The 20941-nt window shown below is 42.8% G+C and overlaps 1 protein-coding gene across 3 annotated transcripts in view; it reads right to left on the reverse strand.

Moving 5' to 3' along the window:
- kirrel3a (kirre like nephrin family adhesion molecule 3a) overlaps positions 1–20941 on the reverse strand; it is a 311368-nt gene that overhangs the window by 23414 nt on the left and 267013 nt on the right. For all 3 annotated transcript variants that reach the window (XM_037546986.1, XM_037546985.1, XM_037546984.1), the window contains 4 exons: positions 13226–13331; positions 5093–5241; positions 3001–3128; positions 2526–2652 (listed from right to left, as the gene is read on the reverse strand). In XM_037546986.1, the coding sequence (XP_037402883.1) occupies positions 2526–2652; positions 3001–3128; positions 5093–5241; positions 13226–13331 (510 nt within the window). The remainder of the gene's footprint in view (positions 1–2525; positions 2653–3000; positions 3129–5092; positions 5242–13225; positions 13332–20941) is intronic.

The raw sequence follows: 20941 nt of genomic DNA on the forward strand, positions 1-20941 counted from the left end.
ACCGGAATTCAAACAAATGAAGGGCGGTCTTTTGCACATTGCTGTATTTTTTAACTGTTAAACTCTTAAAACACGAATATGAAGCACCCACGAAATGACAAACACTGCAGTTAATTAACGAATGTTTTTGTCATCTGTCAATATTGCTCAGTGCTCAATATTACTGTGTGATACGCCCTCCCCAACTTCGGATGCTGTGACCCATTGTAAGTGATGCTAATTACATGCTGTTTTTGCTCTGCTTCGGTGAGTTGATCCCGTGTTTTGAGCATGTTTTTTCTTCCATGCTACTGGGTTTATAACCGCTCCACTGACAACAAAACCAAGCATTGATCAGTTGAGGTGCTGCTGCCCATTCAAGCGGTTCCTCCAGCCCTTTTGCATTATTAGAATCATTTAGCGCAGACACGGCAATTATCTATTTTATTATTTTTCCTGAGCGAGTATAAGGAAAACTAATGTGGTTATTTGACTAATTTCTCATTATTAAGTCTGTAATCATGTTTTCTTTGCATCCACGTAATCCCTCTAATTTGGGCCATTTAAGCGTTAATGCGTCCCTCAGCCCAGCTTAGCGTTGCATAAGATTCAACACAAATATTTGATGAGAGGACGGTTTTCGAAATTGTATTAGATACAGTAAAGAGACGGAGGCTCCGGCATTTTTTCGGAACTGCATCCCTTCAGAATCGCAGGAATCTACTCAGCCGGCTGAGAGGGAAAAGCAGAGCAGATAAAGAATTCATAAAGCATTAAACAGACTTATTGCCTCGCTGAAGAATGACTATGTTATTGCAGCGGCTCAAAGGGGTCAGGCCTTTCCATCAAAACAGACAGAATACATGCCCCAGAAGCCTATTTTCCATTGAGAGATCTTAGGTTGAATAAGCATAGCCAATAAAACTGGCCCTTTAGCGAGGCAGTAGAAAAACAAAAATTTCATCTTCTCGATAGGCGCCTTGTTACTATTTGATGTGCCTGTGCACGCTGCCCTGCCATTTTTATGATTACATCTCCAAAAGAGAATCGCTCCTAAAGACAGAGGTTAATTGACGCATTTAAATCAGTTCAATGACCTTGCGTGGTCCTCAAGGCTTATATCTCAGCGGTATGTGAACCTTGTTCATTGCCTATTGATTGCTTCAAATGAAGAACATGGCATTCTCCTCAGATTAAAGCTGTAGGTTTGCTACTGGGCTGAAACGCTATCTGACCCTTAGAATGCTGAGCAAAGCCATACGTAATATGTCAGTGATACTGACTAAATAAACCTCACATCACAGTTTATGCTGCCTGGCAAGCCCAACAAAATGACTAGTGCACAGCATTTGGCTACCAACGACCTAGATCATCTTTCCTCAGCGCCTGACAGATGTCAGCTTGTCGTTCGTCGCTGTGCGGCATGTAAAGCCTAATTTTGTGTGGAGCACTTCTGCGCCTGGTCCTACACTAGAGTCTTAGTATCTGCTTTAACACGGGTAGAAATAAACAGAAGCACCGAACATCTCTAGTAGACCGATAACTTGCGTTCAGAGTCAAATCTCCCCAGTTGGACAAGGAGTAAGGGCCTCTATTAGGCCATTCTTACTTTGAGCTATAAGGAATTTTTGGAATGTAATCTCTATATGTTACATCTGCAGAATATGATTGTGTACCACAGACAATTTAAAGAACAGAAAGAAAGCTGACTCAAACACGCAACAGAAGCCAATGGGCATGAGCTGAAGCATGGGCCCATTGATTTCCATTATAAAGTTGCTTTGCTGCGTTTGTGCTTATTACAGAAAAAGTTTCCAAATTATTGTTGGTGCTAATTAACCGTCAGCAGCAAATACACAGCAGGTGCAAAAATGCTGGAGGACTCCTAGAAGTTATTCAGCTTAGGATGAAAATGTTCTGTGAAATATCTAGGAATGCACAAAGATATAGGAATCAAATTTCATTGCTTATATGTATTGGCATTGGAGAGAGGTTTGGATTGGGTTAATATTTCACACCAATATCTGCCACATATATTGTACTCTGAGTGTACACGTCTTTCTTTTCTCTGCAGTGCTAATCGAGGTTGGATTTAGTCCTAGTTTCTATATGTTTTGTATAATTTTCAGTCAAAACAAGTTCATTTTTGTCAGAACAAAAGCAGAAAACATAAGAATTTCCTTCTCCTACAGCTACACGTCCTTTCAGACCCACAGCACTGAGTCGTCTTCTCACCGTGGAAGGATGGACAGAAACATCTGTGGATGTTCTCAGATCTGAAGCAGCTTGATGTTCTCCTCTCTCTCAGAGATGAAAGCTTTAAGTGCTGTTTATCTGATGGGGACAGTTTTTGTGGCTACCAGGTGTTTCAGGTGGTTGTTAGGAGCCTCATTTTCTCTGTAGCTTTTAACCATTTTTAGAATGAAATCGGCATCGGCCCACAATTCCCATATCGGTGCGTCCTTAGAAATATCCCTCAGAACTTATACACAATAAAGGCATTGCCATCTTTAAAGAATAGGTCAGGAGAGTTTAAGTGCTTTTACCGTTCACTGTGAGGGTCACTTCCTTCTCCCCGACTCCAACTCGAGGAACCACGGCTCGACACACATATTTCCCAGCATCCTCCTGTTTTACTGCTTTTAGGGTCAGGGTGTTCTCGTTGCTAAGCACCTGGACAAACAACAGACCGTGTGAATCCAGTGTTTTGTACGCATCCTTAAGATTCTCATATTTTTCTCACATATTTTATTCTCTGGCTGTTCATGACTAATGGTGATGGACAGATGCGTAGTGGTCTTGTCAAATCCACTAACATATGCTACTAAATTTAAAGTGCCATGACAATCAAGTGGAAGCAACTGTGCTGGAACTTAATGGAAAAAGCAAACATGTAGTGACTTCCCAGTAACTTAATGGAAACTTCTCTCTGAACTTGTTAATTGCTGAGAACAGGTAAAAACAATGTACTCATGACGTGTTTAATTAACGGTCGACTCAGTCGGATTAAGCTGTTCGTACCACTCCGTGTCCCCGTTTCATCCACACAATGGTCAGGGAGGGATTTCCCGTCCACGCACAGTTGAAGACAGCATCAGAGCCCAAATCCACCTGCAGCGACTGCGGTTCAGCCGCCAGGCGAGGTCCAACTGCAAGAAGAGCCCCCCCCCAACAAGGCATGAGTCAGGCATACTAACACATGCTCCCTCATCTCTGAGCCCTTTCCACATCAGAGGCTCATTATTCTGTAACAATATGGAAAACAATGCAAGATGACTCACCCATGCCTACGTCTAAGACTGGACCAGCCGACCAGGAATGGGTGGATAAATGGAATTCATACAATTTTCCACTTAACCAAAATGTAATGGATCAGCCAAGCCATGCTTGTTGCTCCTTTAGTCTTGTACTGGAGCTACAAGGCGAATGCAGCTCACAAGAAATTTTATACAGATATTCGTTTGCTGGGTGGGTACTTTGTGTATTTTGAGATTCGGACATTCTTTGTGCTGAATGCAGGCTGTCAATAAAGGTGAACTGCAAAATACTGTCGTGTTCAGGGTTCTCGTGAGAAACTCAAGCGACTCGAAATTCCGGTCAAGCTTTGTTTTAACATGCTGAAAACAGCCAAGAAACAGCTGAAAACACAGCCCTCTGCTCTCCTCCGTAAACTCACCACTCCACCATTCATTCAGGTTCTTCAACATAAAAGTCCTTATGAATTAACCTAAAACAACCCAACACAAACATTCCTTCTCTTTAAGAAACTGAACTACTTACAACATGGCATGGTGACACCTCAATACATTTTGTACTGTATTTATACACAGTATAGTGTAATACTATAGGTTTGGACGTGGTCTTGAAACTTGCTCATTTACATGAGCACGTGTAGCAGTCTGACGTTTCCCAGTGAACAGGCCTATTTGTTTTTGTGTGGGTCATTTAAAGAGAACAAACAGCTGTTAATATATATAGTTGTATTGTTGTGTTAAATGATCTAATATGAAGGTTTTTATTAAGTCAGTTAATGTTAAAAAAGCACTATGGATGATATTCCCCACCCTGGTCCTGGAGTAACTGCCTGTCCTACACCTGTTTTCCTTGTTCTACAATGCCGACTTCAGCTCAGGAAGGGATTACTACTTAACTGTTTATTTGGATCAGGTGTGTCGGGAGCATGTAAATGTGCCAGGCAGGGGGTACTCCAGGACCAGGGTTAGGAATCTCTGTTGCGCGCTATAGAAATAAAGAATGGAGATGCATCAAGATGCATCAATAACAGTTAATCACATCTAGGCACCCTGAGAGTCCAATGCCTAAAGATTCCTACCCCTAGAAGTTTAAAATTCCTTGTAGCTTAAAATTCCTTGTAGGTTGGCTGATCAATTATATTTGGAACAGGGTGGGAAATGATTCTCTACTGGACTATTCCAACATAAATGGGTAGATCATTGCTGTGTCCCAGTTCAGGGGCTGCGTCCATTGGAGGCTGCTTTTGAAGGTCGACTGCGGCACAGCGGTGCGATTAGACTGTCCCATTTCGAAGGCTCCTTCCTATGCGGCCAAACGTGTCCTTCTTTTCTATGGCAATGAAGGATCCAATGGATGGATCCTTCGCCAGCCAATATATCCCCCCATTTCGTTGTGTGTGGGCGGGGATTTGAGAACATGGCCATCCCATCAGCAGAGGAGCGAACGGCAGCTGAGGAGACACTTAAATGTATGTATTGGGTTTAAACCAAGTCGAATAGCTAACGGTACAAATATTTAAAAAGCGTGGTCTGAAGGTAAACTTACACTAACCTGCCGGTGCCGGTGGTGAAGCATCTCTAGCTCTAATAAATGAAAAACTAAAAAAATGTAAATGTTTAAAGAACTTTAAAGAACTTGACAGGAGCTGCGTTTCGTGCAGCAGGAACAGCGGTACTGTGACGCAACCATGAAATCCACCGTAAAGCAGACCTTCGTGGGTCTACGCAGCCTTCAAAGGACCTTCATGTACCTCGTCTTACAAAGGACGCTGCCCCTAAACTGAGACACTGCTCGTCTCTTTTTAGATCTTAAGAATCTCCCTTTCATCCCTAAAAGTAGACACTACAAATAAACTCACAGTAGACGTCCACGTTGCGGCTGATGTTGGTGCTGCCCAGAGCGTTGGTCACCTCGCAGGAGACGGGCTCGGTGAAGAAGGAGTGGTCCACCACCACCTCGTAGCTGTCTCCCAGCACGTCTCTGATCATGCTGCTGCCTTTCGCCCACCTGAGAGAGAGAGAGGGGAAGACGTGTGCTTTGGAAGCCTGACAGACTCTGAAAGCTGAAGCCTCTCTACATGTTCAGCGTGCTCTGTAGATGAAAGGCTCCGGGGAAGATGCTTTTTCCGGGGCAAATCATTGTGATCGTCTCTTATTTGCATGGTTCTCCTGAACAACAAAAGCAACATTTGAGGTGTCTAATGTAATTTTCGGTACAACATTTTTTGCGCGCGTGTGCGCCTTTTCATTTTCTTGTCATGAACGGAGCATGTCTTCCGGAGGAGAGGAATAAAAGAACACCCATTACGAGGTTCTCACACACCATCTCTGCTACTCGGCCCACTTTGATGCTGCCGTCATTATACAGAAATATAAATTGGAGCATAAAAAGGACCAGCATTGCCATCAGCTACAGGCCAGTTTGAGCTGGGGCAGATCAAGCATGCAGCAGATGGACCATTGTTTGTGTTTTATGAAGGCAAAACAAATGGGTCCTGCGTTAAGATGATGAAATGAATCTGGCGAGATTAAATTATATTTCGTGTATTTGATGTTTGCTCTGTCTGTGATATCAAACAACAGCCTCTTTCCACATCGTCTTACATCCTATGGGGTTAGGAGCCTCTATCAAATCATAGAGGGAAGAGAGATGAGAAAAAAATTACGACGCCAGCTAATTTTTCTTAATCACAGCGGATGGAAAACGTTTTACCAATGCAACAAAAAAATGACTAGATTAATAATTATTAGATAACAGAAAATAGGACCAGAAAACTAGGCCAGAAATGAAATGAGAATAAAAAGCTCATATCCTCAGATTTCCGTTTGATTTTTAGAAAAAGACAAAAAAAAACAGTATAAGCAGAGGTGGGAATGGGAACGCTGCTCCAGGAATAAAGAATGGGACATATCAGCATTCCAGCTCAGATTTCAAAATGTAGGCATTCGTTTTTATAGGGAAAACCACTTATAGTGCACTGTTTCTGATGCATGTGCACCAGAGTGGTTCAGCCAATGGAAAGTAAAGGTACAGCACGGTTCGCCCACCCAGTCTCCATGGTAATGCAGTCTCAATCGGTAATAAAGGTTTCCGCTCAATTTCCTTGAACCCAAGTGGAGTCATTTGAATGTCTAGATCATTCTAGAATTTTTGGCGATTCTCATATTTGTTGAAAATTTTTAAAATATTTTTTTTGGCCAAAAGTGGTGAATGCAGCTGCAGTGAAAGTTTAGTGGAAAAAAAATACATAGAAGGACTTAAAACTACTTTTTAGTTAGAACCTAATTCCATATTTCATATTCATATTCAATATTCTCCAAAATGTGTTCCCTTTTCTAGACTGATCTTAATAAACGTTCTTACTCTTTCCTCCTCTATGCAAAAAGCAGACGAGTTTAAGGACTGCAGTTTAAGTTGCGATTAACTTGCTTCCTTTGCAACAATAAATCAAAGTTGCTGGCAATTTACAGAATTAAGTGGTTTCGTTGCTTCAACTTCAGCAAACAATGGAAAGAAATTCAAGCTTCTAAGAGAAGCCAGTCAAGTTTTCAGCTCTTGGCTTTAACAGAAGAATTTGTATTATTTTGAGTGCAGGAAAAGCACAGAATTCACATATCGATTGGTTGATTAGGGTCTATTTCAGTTGCCCACCCCCGTCTGTAAAACCTGCCCATTTAGTACAAAGTGACTAAAGTGACCATTAAACAAGTACTACAGTAAAAGATCACACACAGATTACACCACTCCATTTAACTCACTTTAAAATCAAAGCAGCGATGGCAAGGATTTACTTCATCTCGTTAGGAAAATTCAATTTCATCATATCAGCATAAGCTGTTTATGATATTATTGTAAACCTTCATATCAGCGCTAAAAAAGGGGAAAATGTGGCCAAGCGATTACATGGATTTTTGACATTTAAATGCATTGCTGCCTTCGTTTAATTGAATCCGACCCAGAGCGCTATGAGAAATTAGAGAACGTGCTTCCTGATAGCCGTATCCGCTCTAAACGATTTCCGCGGCTTTCCGAAGAAGACACACTTGAACTACGAAACTATGTAGGCCAAATTTCCACATCTTCGACGAGCAATAGGCCTCCCTCTGAACAGCTCTGACAACTTGATCTCACGAGAGCAGAAAAGAGAAGCGAGAAAGTAAACACAGCTTCATCTAAATCACTCAATGCCCCACAGTGAGGGTGTCAGTCAACAGCGCAGCCAGTAAGACAAGGATGGGCGCGAAAGCCGCAAACGCTGTAATTCAAAATTCAATAAGCCTTTAGTCGTCCCGCTCCGGCTTCGGCGCGGCAAAGCAGCGCAAATGAACAGCGCGGGCGTCTGTTGTGCATCCTTTCCAAAACGCTGCTGAATTATTCAGCGGCGATTGTATATCAGCGCAACGAAGCGCTTTGAACATTGTAACTAGACATAACTGCTGCAGAAAGGAAATCATTTGGCTTTTTAAGATATTGATGGCTCCTGTCTGTCGTCGTGTCTGTGCGCGGGGAATGCGAACGCCTGGTGGCACATGCTGTCTCCCCGAGGACCCCCATGCCAAAACAAACAATCAGCCGAGGGGAGGCTGATGCCCACTGACGGCATGCATTAAACCCACATGTTCACATCAAACTTGCTGCTGTGCCCAGCCAAATGTGCACAGCAGAGCCTTTTTTCCATTAGACACTTCTAAAGTGATGGAAGAGGAAAGCAGAGATGACAAATTTGCCTCGAAACAAAGCCTCCAACACCAACGGTGACAAGAAAGCCCTGGAGGGATCTGAAGCGCGCTTCCATTCACCGGCAGAAAAGCGAAGGCATCTGACTCACCTTCTACCTATGGCCCACTTTTAACCCTCTGTGTGCTCAACAACAGGGTCCAGCCGGCGTAGCCGACCAGTTGGCTGATAATACCAGCCAATAGTGACGTCCCATGGACCTTTCAGCCAAAAAACACCTGAAGAACAGGTAAGTTAATTTGATCAACTTGATCAATTAATGAACAGCCATCGTCCTGCCGTAAAGCGCTTCACACAATGGGAAGTTTAATTCCAGGTTCAAAGTAGATAATAACAAGCAGAGGGTCAGAAATCCAGAAAAGCCGCAGATAGCAAACAAATCAAAAGAGTAGTCAACAACAAACAAAGTGCAAGATCAAAATAGCAGAAAACCGAATCAGAAATATGAACGCTCAGAATGCAGATAAACCAAACAAGACTCGGCAGTAAACATGGGCAAATGCAGGGTATGTACACAAAACGGCCAACAGAAAAGGTCAAAGGATCAAGAGACCATCTAATGTTCTGGAGACAGCGATCTCCCGTGGCGGGATGGAGAATAGCAGGCGGAACAATGAGAAGTAAGCTGATGAGGCCTGTCACACGTATTATACAGGGGGATTCACTCGAAAGAGGCCCCGAATATTGTGTTGTGATTCTCGCTAGGATGAAGCAATCTGAACCAAAAAAATGTGCTGCATTCCTTGATGTACAGTATGTGTAATCAATTGCATTACATGCGATGCTGGAAGTGATCTTGAATTTCAAATTTCGATGCAGTGCTGTATGTTCCTGAAGCTGCAAACGGATGTTAAATGTCGCGACGGCTATCCGGCGCCTACCTCGTCACTCCGACGTAGGGGCATCCCGGCTTGTTCGAAGCTCCGGAGGAGCACATTGCACATTGTTATGTTCGGACTGCTTCGTCTCAGCAAGACTTAATACAGAATATTCAGGGCCTCTTTCGAGTGAATCTCCCTGTATAAGTATGGCAATTATTTGTGTTGATCCCAATTATTTGAGATGATCAAAATGTGAATTGGTTGCGGTGAATTAACGTAAAGGAAAGAAAGTAGCACATCATGGGATTTACGAAAACGGAAACATCTAAATCTGGACTAACACTGACCTTAGCTAATTCTGATGTTTCTAGCATGCATGGAAACAGAACGAGTTTTTTTACTTATATTTTCACTCTCAGGAAGAAAATGCATCGCCGTTTGTTCTTTACATTGTTTGTCAATTTCATGATGAATGGACTAAAACAAATGACCCAAAACGACTTGGACAAAAGTCTGATTCCCTTGACTTAAACTGAAAGTAAGGCATGTTTTTTCCCTTTTCCTGTAAAGTTGCCATTATGGAAATACAAGGTTTTGTTCCGACAGCAGCTGAAACCAGCAGGAAAAGCTGCGTTCTAAAGTCTAGGCTGCATTTCCTGGTTGCTACATCATACAAGGTCGTTCCAAAGTGAAGCACTCTTCTTATGCGGCCTAGACATGCAGCCGACGTTCGGAGTGACTGAGGATGCTACTGATGTATCCTTCCAGGCCTTCGGCTATCTTGAACGATGCAAAGGACAAAAAACAAACAGTGTCATGAAAACGGTGTGTTTGTTTTAAAATGGAAGCTGTTCACGTACTTGAATTCATCTTCGTTACATTATAAAGTGTCAAATGTTTGATTAGTTGAGGTCCAAATACCGTGTTTTAATCAGATATTTGTATATAGTTGGTTTATCGTGCTAGATAACCTTGTTGGCGGGAAAGGTGGGACCTTTCTGGTGACGTCACCACGTAGTCTCATTAGGACTGCTTAATTTGTGTGCCCAACAGGCTACTAAGGAGCGGTCTTCATAGGTCACTCCTACCAAGGTCCCACCCTACCTCGGCTGCAGCCTCGGCTTTGGAACGCTATTATATAACACCAAGAAACTGAAGAAACAGAAGAAGCTGCACCAGACATGCTATTAATTACACCTCCTTTCAATACACGTGACAGTCATATCTGTTATATACCTAAAAGTAACCATATTAAATAACATTAAAAGGCCAATATTACCTATTACTATAATATTTAGCTCCTTAAAACTGATACTGCTCACAAAATCCTCATATCACTCAGGCTCTCCTCAAGAAATGAAACTGAGTCCAGACTAAGTCAGTCATATTCTGTCCCTAAAAAGCCAGATTATGCCATAAAGGCTTCTACTGTTACTTATCCTCTCCTTTTGCTTTGGCGCTTTATTTGCCTTTCATTGAATGCTGCTGCATTGTTGAAAGGACCTTTCATTTCAAGATATGGGACCAAGGTTAAACCTGGAAGAAAGGCCCAACTTTGTGCACAGAACAGAAAGAAATTCTTAGTAAAAACGCCTTTGTCGCCAAGCATTTGCCCCGTGCTACATCACAATTTCACACGCCGGTTCTCGGAGCGCTGCCAGGCTCTGGAACCGAATCCACTTTGCCTTCATCATGAACCTAATCTAATCCCCTGCCTACTCACTGCTGGTTCCACACGAAACGTCACGCAAACTTCACTGCGATCGCGGCCAAGACGCACTAATAGTCCCGCCGAACGGCAAAGAGGGCAGCGTTACTTCTTATAATCAAGATAACACGTCGCTAATCTGTTTCTAAACAGGGCGGTGATTGGTTTTGTTCTGGCAGTTTCCGTACACGAGAGGCATAATGTGGGACGCCGCGTCGCGTCTCGGAAAGCACTCGGTCTCTTAAGCGAATTCAAATATTCATGTAAACAAAAAATGTGCATGAATATGATATTGGGGAGCGAACAAAATCCTTCCTCTTGTTTTCGTTTCCACAGTCTAATCCCCTTTGAACATGGGTATAATGCCCCAGAGGCATTCCTCCTGCCATCAATAATTAATTTTTTCTTATTGTCATAATTAAACGGAAGGAGTCAGTTATTATTAACACTGCGCTTCCGCGGCATGAGAATTACTCCGGCGTGCGCTCTGAAACAGCAGAGCGAGCACGGAGCGCTCAGACGGAGGAGAGCTGTCTGTGTTGATGGCTATATGACGCTATATCTGGGCAAGCTTTTCTCACTGTGCTGTGCGCCGCCAATGGCTGCTGATCTGCAGTGCTGCTGCAGTGCAACAGAGGAGATAGGGGGCAAACACAGGAGCCTAGCAGGGCTTGGAGGGGCTTGTGGCTTGCGGTCGTGATTGGTGGGTAATTCCTCGGCCCGGGCTGTCGGCCCTGATGTGTGTCAGGCCCCTCTCGCCTCGCTCTCATTAATAATCAATGGGCCTGCAGCTGAGGGCTCAGGTGAGTTTGACTCGCATCAGAACTAAAATCCTCCCAGACCCGGCGTGATTGCTTATGATGAGGGGGCCAGAGCGGACCCCCAAAAAAACCCCACGAGAGGATAGAATGTGTACAAATCAATAAGAAACACTGAGAGAAAACAAACAAGGGAGAGAGAAGAAAGAGAGAAAATATAAGGAGTGAGGGGGAAAAGAGGGCAGAATGAAAGAAAAATGAGAGTAAGAGAAGAGACAATGAGTGAGAAGAAGAGAGGGAAGTAAGAGAGAAAGAGAGAGAGAGAGAGGGAGTAAGAGGGTTTAGAGAAACAGAACAAAGAGAGGAAGACAAAACAGAGAGAGACAGAAAGAGAAAGAATGAGAGAAGTAGAGGAAAACACAAAGAAAAAGAGTAGAAAAGAGAGGAGATAGAAAAGCAGAAAAGGCAGGAACGAGACGACAGACAAAATGGAAAGAATGAGAAATGCAAGACAGAAGGAACGGAGAGAAAAAAGGAGAGAGAAAGAGAGAGAGCAAGAGAAAGAGTCATAAAACGGTGAGAGGAAGAGAGAGAACAGAAAAAGAGAGAAAGGAAATAAGAGAGATGAAAGAATAGACAAGAGAGACAGACAGAAAAAGAAAGAACAGTGAGGGAAAGAAGAAACAGGGAAAGAGAGAGAAGAAAAAGATAAAGTGAAGAGAAAACATGCAGATAAAAGAAAGGCAGAAAAAAGAGAGAAAGAGAAAACAAGAAAGGAAAGAGTGAGAGGAAGAAAGTGGAGAGAATAGAGAGGGGTGAGAGAGGGAGATAGAGAGAGAGCGAACAAAAGAAGAGAGAGAGGTTAAGACAGAGAGGCGTGAAAGTGAGGGAAAGTGAGGGAAGTGCAAGAAAAAAGAGAATAGAGAGCAAGAGCAGAGAGAAAGAACAAGAGACAGTGACAGCAACAGAGAATGAAAACAGAGAGAGGAGGACAGAAGGGAAAGCGTAGATGAGAGAGAGAGAAAAGAGAGTTAAAAAAGAGAAAAAGGATAACAAAGAGAGAAGTAAAAGACAGAAAACAAAGAGACAGAAAGAGAGAGGGAAAAGAAGAGAGTTAGGAGAGAGAAAGCATAAGAGAGAATGAAAACAGAGAGGACAGAAGGGAAAGTGTATACGAGAGAGAGAGAGAGAGAGAGAGAGAGAGATGAAAGAGAAAGAAGGAGAAAGTGAAGGAAGTGCAAGAAACAAGGGAGGGAACAAGAGAAGAGAAAGAAGAAGAGACAGAGAGAATAAAAACAGAGAGTAGGACAGAAGGGAAAGAGTAGATGAGAGAGAGAAAGAAGAAGAAGGACAAGAAGAGGAGAATGATGAGAAAAATAGAGAGAAGTGAGAGAGAGAGAGATAGAGAGAGAGAGAGAGAGAGAGAGAGAGAGAGAGAGAGAGAGAGAGAGAGAGAGAGAGAGAGGGAGAGAGAGAAAGAGAGAGAGAGAGAGAGAGTAAAAGAAAGAAAGAGAGAGAGAGTAAAAGAGAGAGAAAGAGAGAGAGAGAGAGAGGGAGAGAAAGAGTAAAAGAGAGAGAAAGAGAGAGAGAGAGAGAGAGAGAGAGAGAAAGAGAGACAGAGAGACAGAGAGAGAGAGAGAGAGAGAGAGAGTAAAAGAGAGAGAGAGAGAGAGGGAGAGAGAGAGAGAGAGAGAAAGAGAGTAAAAGAGAGAGAGAGAGAGAGAGAAAGAGGGAGAAAGAGGGAGAGAGAGAAAGAGAGAGAGAAAGAGGGAGAGAGAGAGAGAGAAAGAGGGAGAGAGAGAAAGAGAGAGAGAAAGAGGGAGAGAGAGAGAGAGTAAAAGAGAGAGAAAGAGAGTAAAAGAGAGAGAAAGAGAGAGAGAGAGAGAGAGAGAGAGAGAGAGAGGTAAAGTCCTTGATCAGTAATGTATGTATGTGTTCACAGTGCATGTGTGTGCGAGGGCTCTGACCTGTAGTGAGTGACCGGTGGGTTGGCCTTGGCTGAGCAGTGGAATTTGACCAGATTTCCTTCCAGGATCGGCTGAGGCTCCACCGAGAGGTTCACCAGAGGCAGATCTGCATCAGACACAGGGACCTGGTCAGCTTTAAACACAAACACGCGCCCAGCCCGGCCCCGAGAGGCTGCTCTCGCACGGCCGCTGATGAAAGATTCATCAGAAACGCTCTTTGGAGATAAAAGAACAAAACCAAACAAACAATGAAAAAAAAGCTGAAAAGGCCTGATAATTAATTTTCTCTGTAATGGGAGCTACATTGCATTAAGATTAATTGGACTTGTGGCTTGCCTGCTAATTGCTGAATTAGAATTTAAATAACTTTTAAAATTGCCTGTGATTAAAGAGAGTGCTTGTTGAAGTAACAAACACATTGATTACGCAAATTAAACAAACAGCGTCTAAATGTACCTTAAGCAAGCGAGATATTCACTGCCGGTGCTTTTATTGAGGTGTTTTCAGCCGGTTTCATCTGCGTGCGCAGCAGAACGCGGCGGAATACACCAGACTATATGTCAATTACGTTCGGCTAGGAATATCTAGGAAGGGGGGTGGAAAACAGATGAATGTGGAGTAATGTCTCTATAAATCTCCCTGTGAACGCTCGTCAAGTCCAATAAAGCTGTCGCGCCGCGCGAAAGCCGCACGTATGGTATTTTGTTAGTGTCTCCTCAGTGTGCGAGGGCATAAGGTGCACCTGCTAAAGCCACTGACGTACGAGCTGATCCATCGGCACGCGAAACGGGCTGGGCTCGAACATAAATCCTGAGCAAAATGAAACCAAGACCCCCAGTGAAACAGCAGAGCTAACGTCGTAATAAAACAGCAGCGTGAATGAAGAACGGCCGATGAAGTGATATCAGGTGCAAGTCAAAAGTTTGGGCACACACGACCAGGAGAGGCGAGGATACTCGTGTTTTCATATTTTCGATTCTGAGCTCAGGATCTCACCCGGTTTTCAATATTTTTAACATTTTGATTCCACGGAAACTTACGGACTCTGATGACATCCCTTGGAAATAATGACTCAGTAAAGTTTGGGAATGAGATAATTGGGTCTTGACCATAGCTTAATAAAGCATGATCCCGTTCCCACACCTTGCTATGATGCAAGTAAGGGGTGGGGCTAGATCGTGGTCAAGGCCTAATTATCTCTTTCCCACTCCTTACTAAGTCATGGCCATGCATTAAGATCTCGTTCCCACATCTTACAAAGTCGCAGCCATGATTTAATTATCTCGTTCCCATGCCTTACTGTGGAGCCTCGCTGGTGACATCCTGTATAAATAAAAACAATGTGTGGCCATGACTTAGTAAGGCATGGGAACAATATCCTAATGCATAGCCACAACTTAGTAAGGCATGGGAACGAGATCCTAATGCCTGGCCATGACTTAGTGAGGCGTGATCTTATTCCCATGCCTTAGGATCTCATTCCCACATGTTAATACGGCATGACCATGACTTAAGCTGTGGTCAAGGCATAATTATCTCATTCCCATGCTTTACTAAGTCATGGCCATGCATTAAGATGTTGTTCCCTTGGCTTATTAAGTTACGGCCATGACTTAATTATTTTGTTCCCGTGTTTTACTACGGAGCCCCACTGGTGACACTAAAAAATAAAAAATATTGCGTGGCCACAACTTGATAAGGCATGGGAACAAGATCCTAATGTGTGGCCATGACTTAGTAAGGCGTGGGAATGAGATCCTAAAGCATGGCCATGACTTAGTAAGGCATGGAAAAGATTCTAATGTGTGGCTATGATGTAGTGAGGCAAGACCTTGTTCCCACACTTTACTAAGCCATAGCCATGACTTGATTATCTCATTCCAGCGCTCATTCCAAACGGCTGCCCATTTTGGAAAAGTGAAAGTAACACAAACAACTTCATCACTTCATTCAGAAGCTGAATGAATTTCTCCACATTTAACTCGACGTTTGTTGCTCTATTTGAGCTGCTTTCTAAGATTCTGATCCGTTTGTGAAAAGATTCTATTTGCTGGAACACAGCTGCTCCGCCTTCTTTGTTGTCGTCATGCCAACAGCAGAGGGGGCTGTGATCAGCAAGTTTTTGTCACTGACAAAAACTGACAAAATTTAAAAAAACTCAATGCTGCCCAACGTCCAAATTCTAATAATTTCTAACTGTGCGACCACAGTTTGAAGTAATTCGGTAAAACGGTCCATATAACAGTGTTAAAGTTGCATCCTTGCTAAGTGCAGGAGTGTTGTAGCCTGGATGTAGTAACATTTCAACCACAGTAATGGTTGGGGATTAAATGTACGTAGGACAAACCATATCAGGTTTGGACCATTTCTGTTTACCTCACATGTGCAACAGCGGTGGGGCATTTTATGGTAGTTGGAAAAAAAAACTTTTTAGCTTTTTGGTGTAATTTGAAAACTCCAGCTGCCCTTTAGACAGATTATGTGAAAATGTCACGAAGAATGAACCAACAGACATGCTCTATAATTATTTTGGAAGAAATCTCACTACACTGACTTCAATTAAAAGTTAAGAATGTTTTTCTTCCCTGTGCACAGCTGCCATTTTGGAGATGCAAGGCTTTGCTCTGACATTGACCTTTGCGTTTTTATAGAGAAAATTCCCTTTTAATGGCACAATGAAGGCAGCATTTCAGATGTCTGCTGAAAAGCAGCTTCAGAAAACAAGCCCAGTCATTTGAGCATCAGTGCATGCAAAAGTATAAGCCCCGCCCCTCCCCACCCGCTTTTATAGGTTGCACCTAGTTTTGATCAGTGAAATTGAAAATGTCAGTTTTTGTTTTTTCAATGCTGCATTTACAAACGCACACCTGTTACTATCTTAGACGTCTCACTCTAAAATCCTGCATGAAACTGACTTGAATTCAGAACCATCAGCCAAATGTGTTTGAGGAAATAGACCTCCACATTTAACCCATCCGTGCAGTGAAACAGCCACATACAAGCACACTAGTGAGCACACTTGCCTGGAGTGGTGGGCAGCCCTATCCAGAGCGCCCGAGGCGCAGTTGGGGGTTAGGTGTCTTGCTCAAGGGCACTCCAGTCACGTGCTGTCGGCTCAGAGAAGCAAACCAGTGACCTTCCGGTCACAAGGCTGGTTCCCTAACCTCCAGCCCATGACTGCCCCAATTTGTTGCCATCAAATATAAATGAAAAAAAGAAGTTATATTACATAATATATACTATACTTTCCATTTACTACACCTGTAGCTGCAGAGGTAAGATGAAGGGTGTCCTGAACAGGGACTGACCCTTTGTACCCATCAGCAGGCCACACCTCCACCTCCTTGAGTTGTAAGTAACATAAAAGTAGCGTTGAGTGTCCCTTCCTTTCCCCAACTGCTTTTCAGGGTTAACACAACATTTAAAGGAGAACCCAACGTACATTCTGTCCACCATTCTCCAGACTCCACTAGCAATACAGCTTCAACGAATGAAAGTAGCCCTTACTGAACTTAACATAAGGCCACATATTCAGCAAAGCATTGATTGGTAAGAAACAAGCGTGTAAAGCAACAAATACTTCAGAACGTCACAACGTGCTCACAGTGAGCGAGCTTTTCAAGCGACCTCCAACTGGAAGACGTCTCTTTCAAATGAATAACAATCCTGCAGTTGATTAAACTCCATCTTTTTTCTAGCAGAAGGATTAAACAGAGCCGAGTCAAGGCCGTTTCACCCACAAAGCTGCATGAAGCATTCGTCATCTGAGAAATGTTGGAGACAGTCATTGTTGCTGTTGTTTTTACTGTTTTCCAATTATATGAGTCTGAAACAAGACAGCCAGTCCACTGACAGCAAGCTAATTTACGGCTTGGGTCAATATTTGGTTTGGGAGAGTGTGTGTACCCTTCGTACGAACATTTTGGGAAGTTATGTGTGTTCGCGTTGGTGTATTTCAACCCTTTAAAGTCACAGTTATCACAGGTGCTAACAAAAGAATAGCGCCATTCTATATGAATAATGCTCTCCCAGCTGTTCTCAATGCTATGTAACGTCCAAATTGGAAACTTTCAATACACCTGTGTTCATAAATAGAGGAGATGCTTATCACGACGTGATGAAAAGGTATTGTTGTATGTAGAGTCTTGTTCTGCAGAAAGAAAAGGAAAAAAAACCTTCACATTTTTGGCATGGTTCTGTCATTTCTAAACAAACAGGGAAAAAACCAAGCGCAGAGACTAGAGCAGGGGTTGGCATCATTCGGCTGTAATAATCCTCCCTTACAGCAAAGTAAAGCTCTGCTGATCGTTCAACGCATTTCAAACAATAAACGCTCTTAAACACCGGAGTTAACGTCGAACTGCTAATTCACTCTTTAAGGTTGGCGGACAGACTGCTGGTCACCATAGCCATGCACACAATAGTCTCACCTAGCTAGTATCTAATGAAAAGGCAAAGAGAAAGATTTAAGACGAACATCAATAATCTGGAGACGAATGGACCTGTTTGCGTTTATAATCCCTCCAGCTGGTTTCCTGATACGTTAAATCTGCAACGAGAAACAGTCAAACACTGCAAAGTTGCGAAGGTGAAGTCATTCTCATTTGCCAACGTCTCATTTGAATTTTCCTGTTCCATTCTACAAGAAAATATTCTGCTTTTTCGAAAAGTGTCCTGCCAGAGATGTGAGAAAAGTTTCCATTTTAAAGCAGAGCAACGTCTGCATTTTGTTTAAATTCAATTTGTTTGCCTATGGTAGCACATCAGCACTTACTGAGACATATTTACAGCCTTCTTTAACATTTGGGCTGCTGACCCCTGGTCTAATGTCAGTGTAACTTATTACACAACTATGGGCAATTAAACAGTAGAGCAAAGGAATGGCAGTGATTCAGTTATATAAACTGCCCAGACTGTATGACTGTATCAGACTAAGGTCTGAGCGAGCAGAAGTCGACTGACGAGTGACAGAAAGCTGAAACTGAACGTGTTCTGTGGAGTGAGATTGGAGTGTTTTGGCCAAGCTAGCGACTACTTTGTTAGTAGACTAAACGGGCAGCACTCCACAGGACAGCTGAGTGATGCTACGATACTCATTCACAGGATACCTGAGAGATCAAAACTGAGTGGAGGCTGAAATTGAACGTAGCCATCGCTGCTGTCATGCATAGTTTTTCTGCCTCTGATTTTCCCCTCTTTCTACCAGCGCCACTTATTGATGAGCCCTCTAAAACGTAAAGAGGTGCAGTTTTTTTTTGGCTGTTCAGATGTGAAACTGAAATATGACACCTAATCAATTTGGAAATACTGGCATCATTTTTATTACCATTATGCTGCTCGACTCTAGAAGTCTACCTGGGTGAAAGGCAGGGACTCTGCATGTTAACCCATTACTTCATCCTTGTCATTCAAGCTAATGTTACGCTGTATACGGTTATCACAAGCCAATTATATATGCGCAGATCAGCCATAATATTAAAACCACCTGCTTGTTTCTACACTCATTGTCCATTTTATCAACTCCACTGACCATATAAGAGCACTTTGTGGTTCTACAATTACAGGCTGTAGTCCAGCTGTTTCTCTCTATACTTTTAGACGCTTTCCCTTTGTTCTTCCATAGCCAGGACCCCCACAGGACCACCACAGACCATGTATTATACAATTCACACAGCTATGGTAAAGAACCATATGGATGTTGGAACTTACTTTACATTCGGTTGCAGTTTATGTTAACAGTCCCCTATAGATTATCTATAAACACTTAAACTGTTAATAAACTGTCACCTGAAAGCCGGTTCACTTTAGGATACGGTTTAAGGTTTGAATTAGAAAGTTAAAGTCAATCGGAAACCGCGTTTCAGTTTTCAGATCCTAACGTGATGTTTTCATGAGCGGAGCTACAAGATCAGGGAGTGCCTGAATTCTCTTGATAATGTCGGGGAGGATGTTCTAGAGGCAGGGCATTTAGCAGTTAGCATTCTCCTCCAAGTGTGTTGAGCCGTCCAATGATGTTTCGTTAGGGGCCGTTTGAAAAGACGTGGTGGAGCATCATGTGTCCCAGAGGAAGCATGTACCAGCACCAGTTTGGCAGCATCGTGTGATGGGGAGACCTTGCCAGCTGGCTACGACTAAATTTGAGGGGAACAAATCCCCCCAAAAATAAGAAGAGGAGCATCTACAAAGCAGCTATCTGAAAAAGAGAGTTACCACAGTTTCTACAATGTTTTCCAAGCTCCTGAAATCACAGCAGGTGGGTGTATCTTCTCCCAAAAGTCTGAACGTGCTTAGAGGCCGATGAATGCAGCGGCCACCCCTGGGTCCGATTTCTCATTAACAATCAACTGCCTTCAGTCACATATAACACGGCCGTACCTGAGCCAGATGTTTCATTTATAATATCTGATGGTGGGGGGGTTCATCATCTGAAATCACACCTGTAGGCCTGCTGAATTAGACAGTACAAACTGTGATGTGTACCGGGACTGAAGGAAATAGAAAGCAATAACTAGAATAAAACGTGCTGGGGGACAAACAGAATGGAAAACAGTGAACGTAGCTGCTATAAAGCTGACATTGATTCGTGTCCCCAAGATATTTTGATATGCTTTGAGTAAAATTTCTTCTACAGTAAGAATAACAGAATTCATTGGCAAGTAATGAGAAACCTAATATGTGTTGCTTTCGCTTGAGATCCAAACACTCAACACAAATCATGCTGTTATTATTGTTAATGCTTCACATTGCTGCAATATTTTGCAAAGATTAGAGCTAGCATGTTGCACAAATATTTCCAAATTTACTGTATATTTGGTCCTGTAATAACCTCTTTTTACACATCAAGCACCTCAACAACCTCACCTTTTGCTCACATTTAGCTGCCTGATGAATGCAGTGTTGCAGATCTGAATGTTGTTAATTGAAAAATATATATTGTCGAAGACTTTTCTAATCTTCTTGGCCTCATTTGTAACCATATTAGCTCTCTTGGCACAGAGTCGGCATTAAAACACAAGCCCATCCGCTTAATCATACTCAATGACACCATCTGCTAACAGTTTACATGAAGCTTCCTTTACATGAACTTCATCATTAAACAACCAGAAGTCATTTAAACAAGCCAAGGCCCAGTTACAAGAGGCAGTGGTTGAAATCTTCCTCTATGAAATGAGACCCTCAAATAAAAAAAGAGCATCACTTCATTAACAGCTACCAGCGCCGCTCTGTGGGCGACCCTGCCCCTCTGCAGGGACAGCAGAGGAGGGGAAAGTTCAGCTCCTCACTGCTGGGCTTTAGATACATTTAGGGCATCATACGCCTTCAAAGAGGGGGGCAGTTATTTATTATCACCCACCACTAATTCTTCAGTGATATGACGCTGAAATTAGATATTCTTCAGCTTCTTGTTCAAATTTTCCCGTTCCACCTTAAATGGTGCCAGAATGGAACTGCTGCACTATTTAAGGTGGAACGGGAAGTTTACCTAGATAGCTATCGAAACATTAGCGTGCCACTAGTGATTTTTTGGTTGCCATGAAGAAAATATATTAATATTAATATACTGAAATGACACCTTTATTTAATGGAGAAAATTCTCACATTTGTGGGTTTCTTTGGTCGTTTGCGCCGCCATCAGGCCAGGTTTTCTTTTTTCTCATAACACTCTGGAGTGAATCTCTGAAAAACATCCGTTTGGAAGGCCATGGAGTCCTTACA

The sequence above is a fragment of the Pygocentrus nattereri genome, chromosome 18 (genome assembly GCF_015220715.1).
Source record: "Pygocentrus nattereri isolate fPygNat1 chromosome 18, fPygNat1.pri, whole genome shotgun sequence".
NCBI lineage: Eukaryota > Metazoa > Chordata > Actinopteri > Characiformes > Serrasalmidae > Pygocentrus > Pygocentrus nattereri.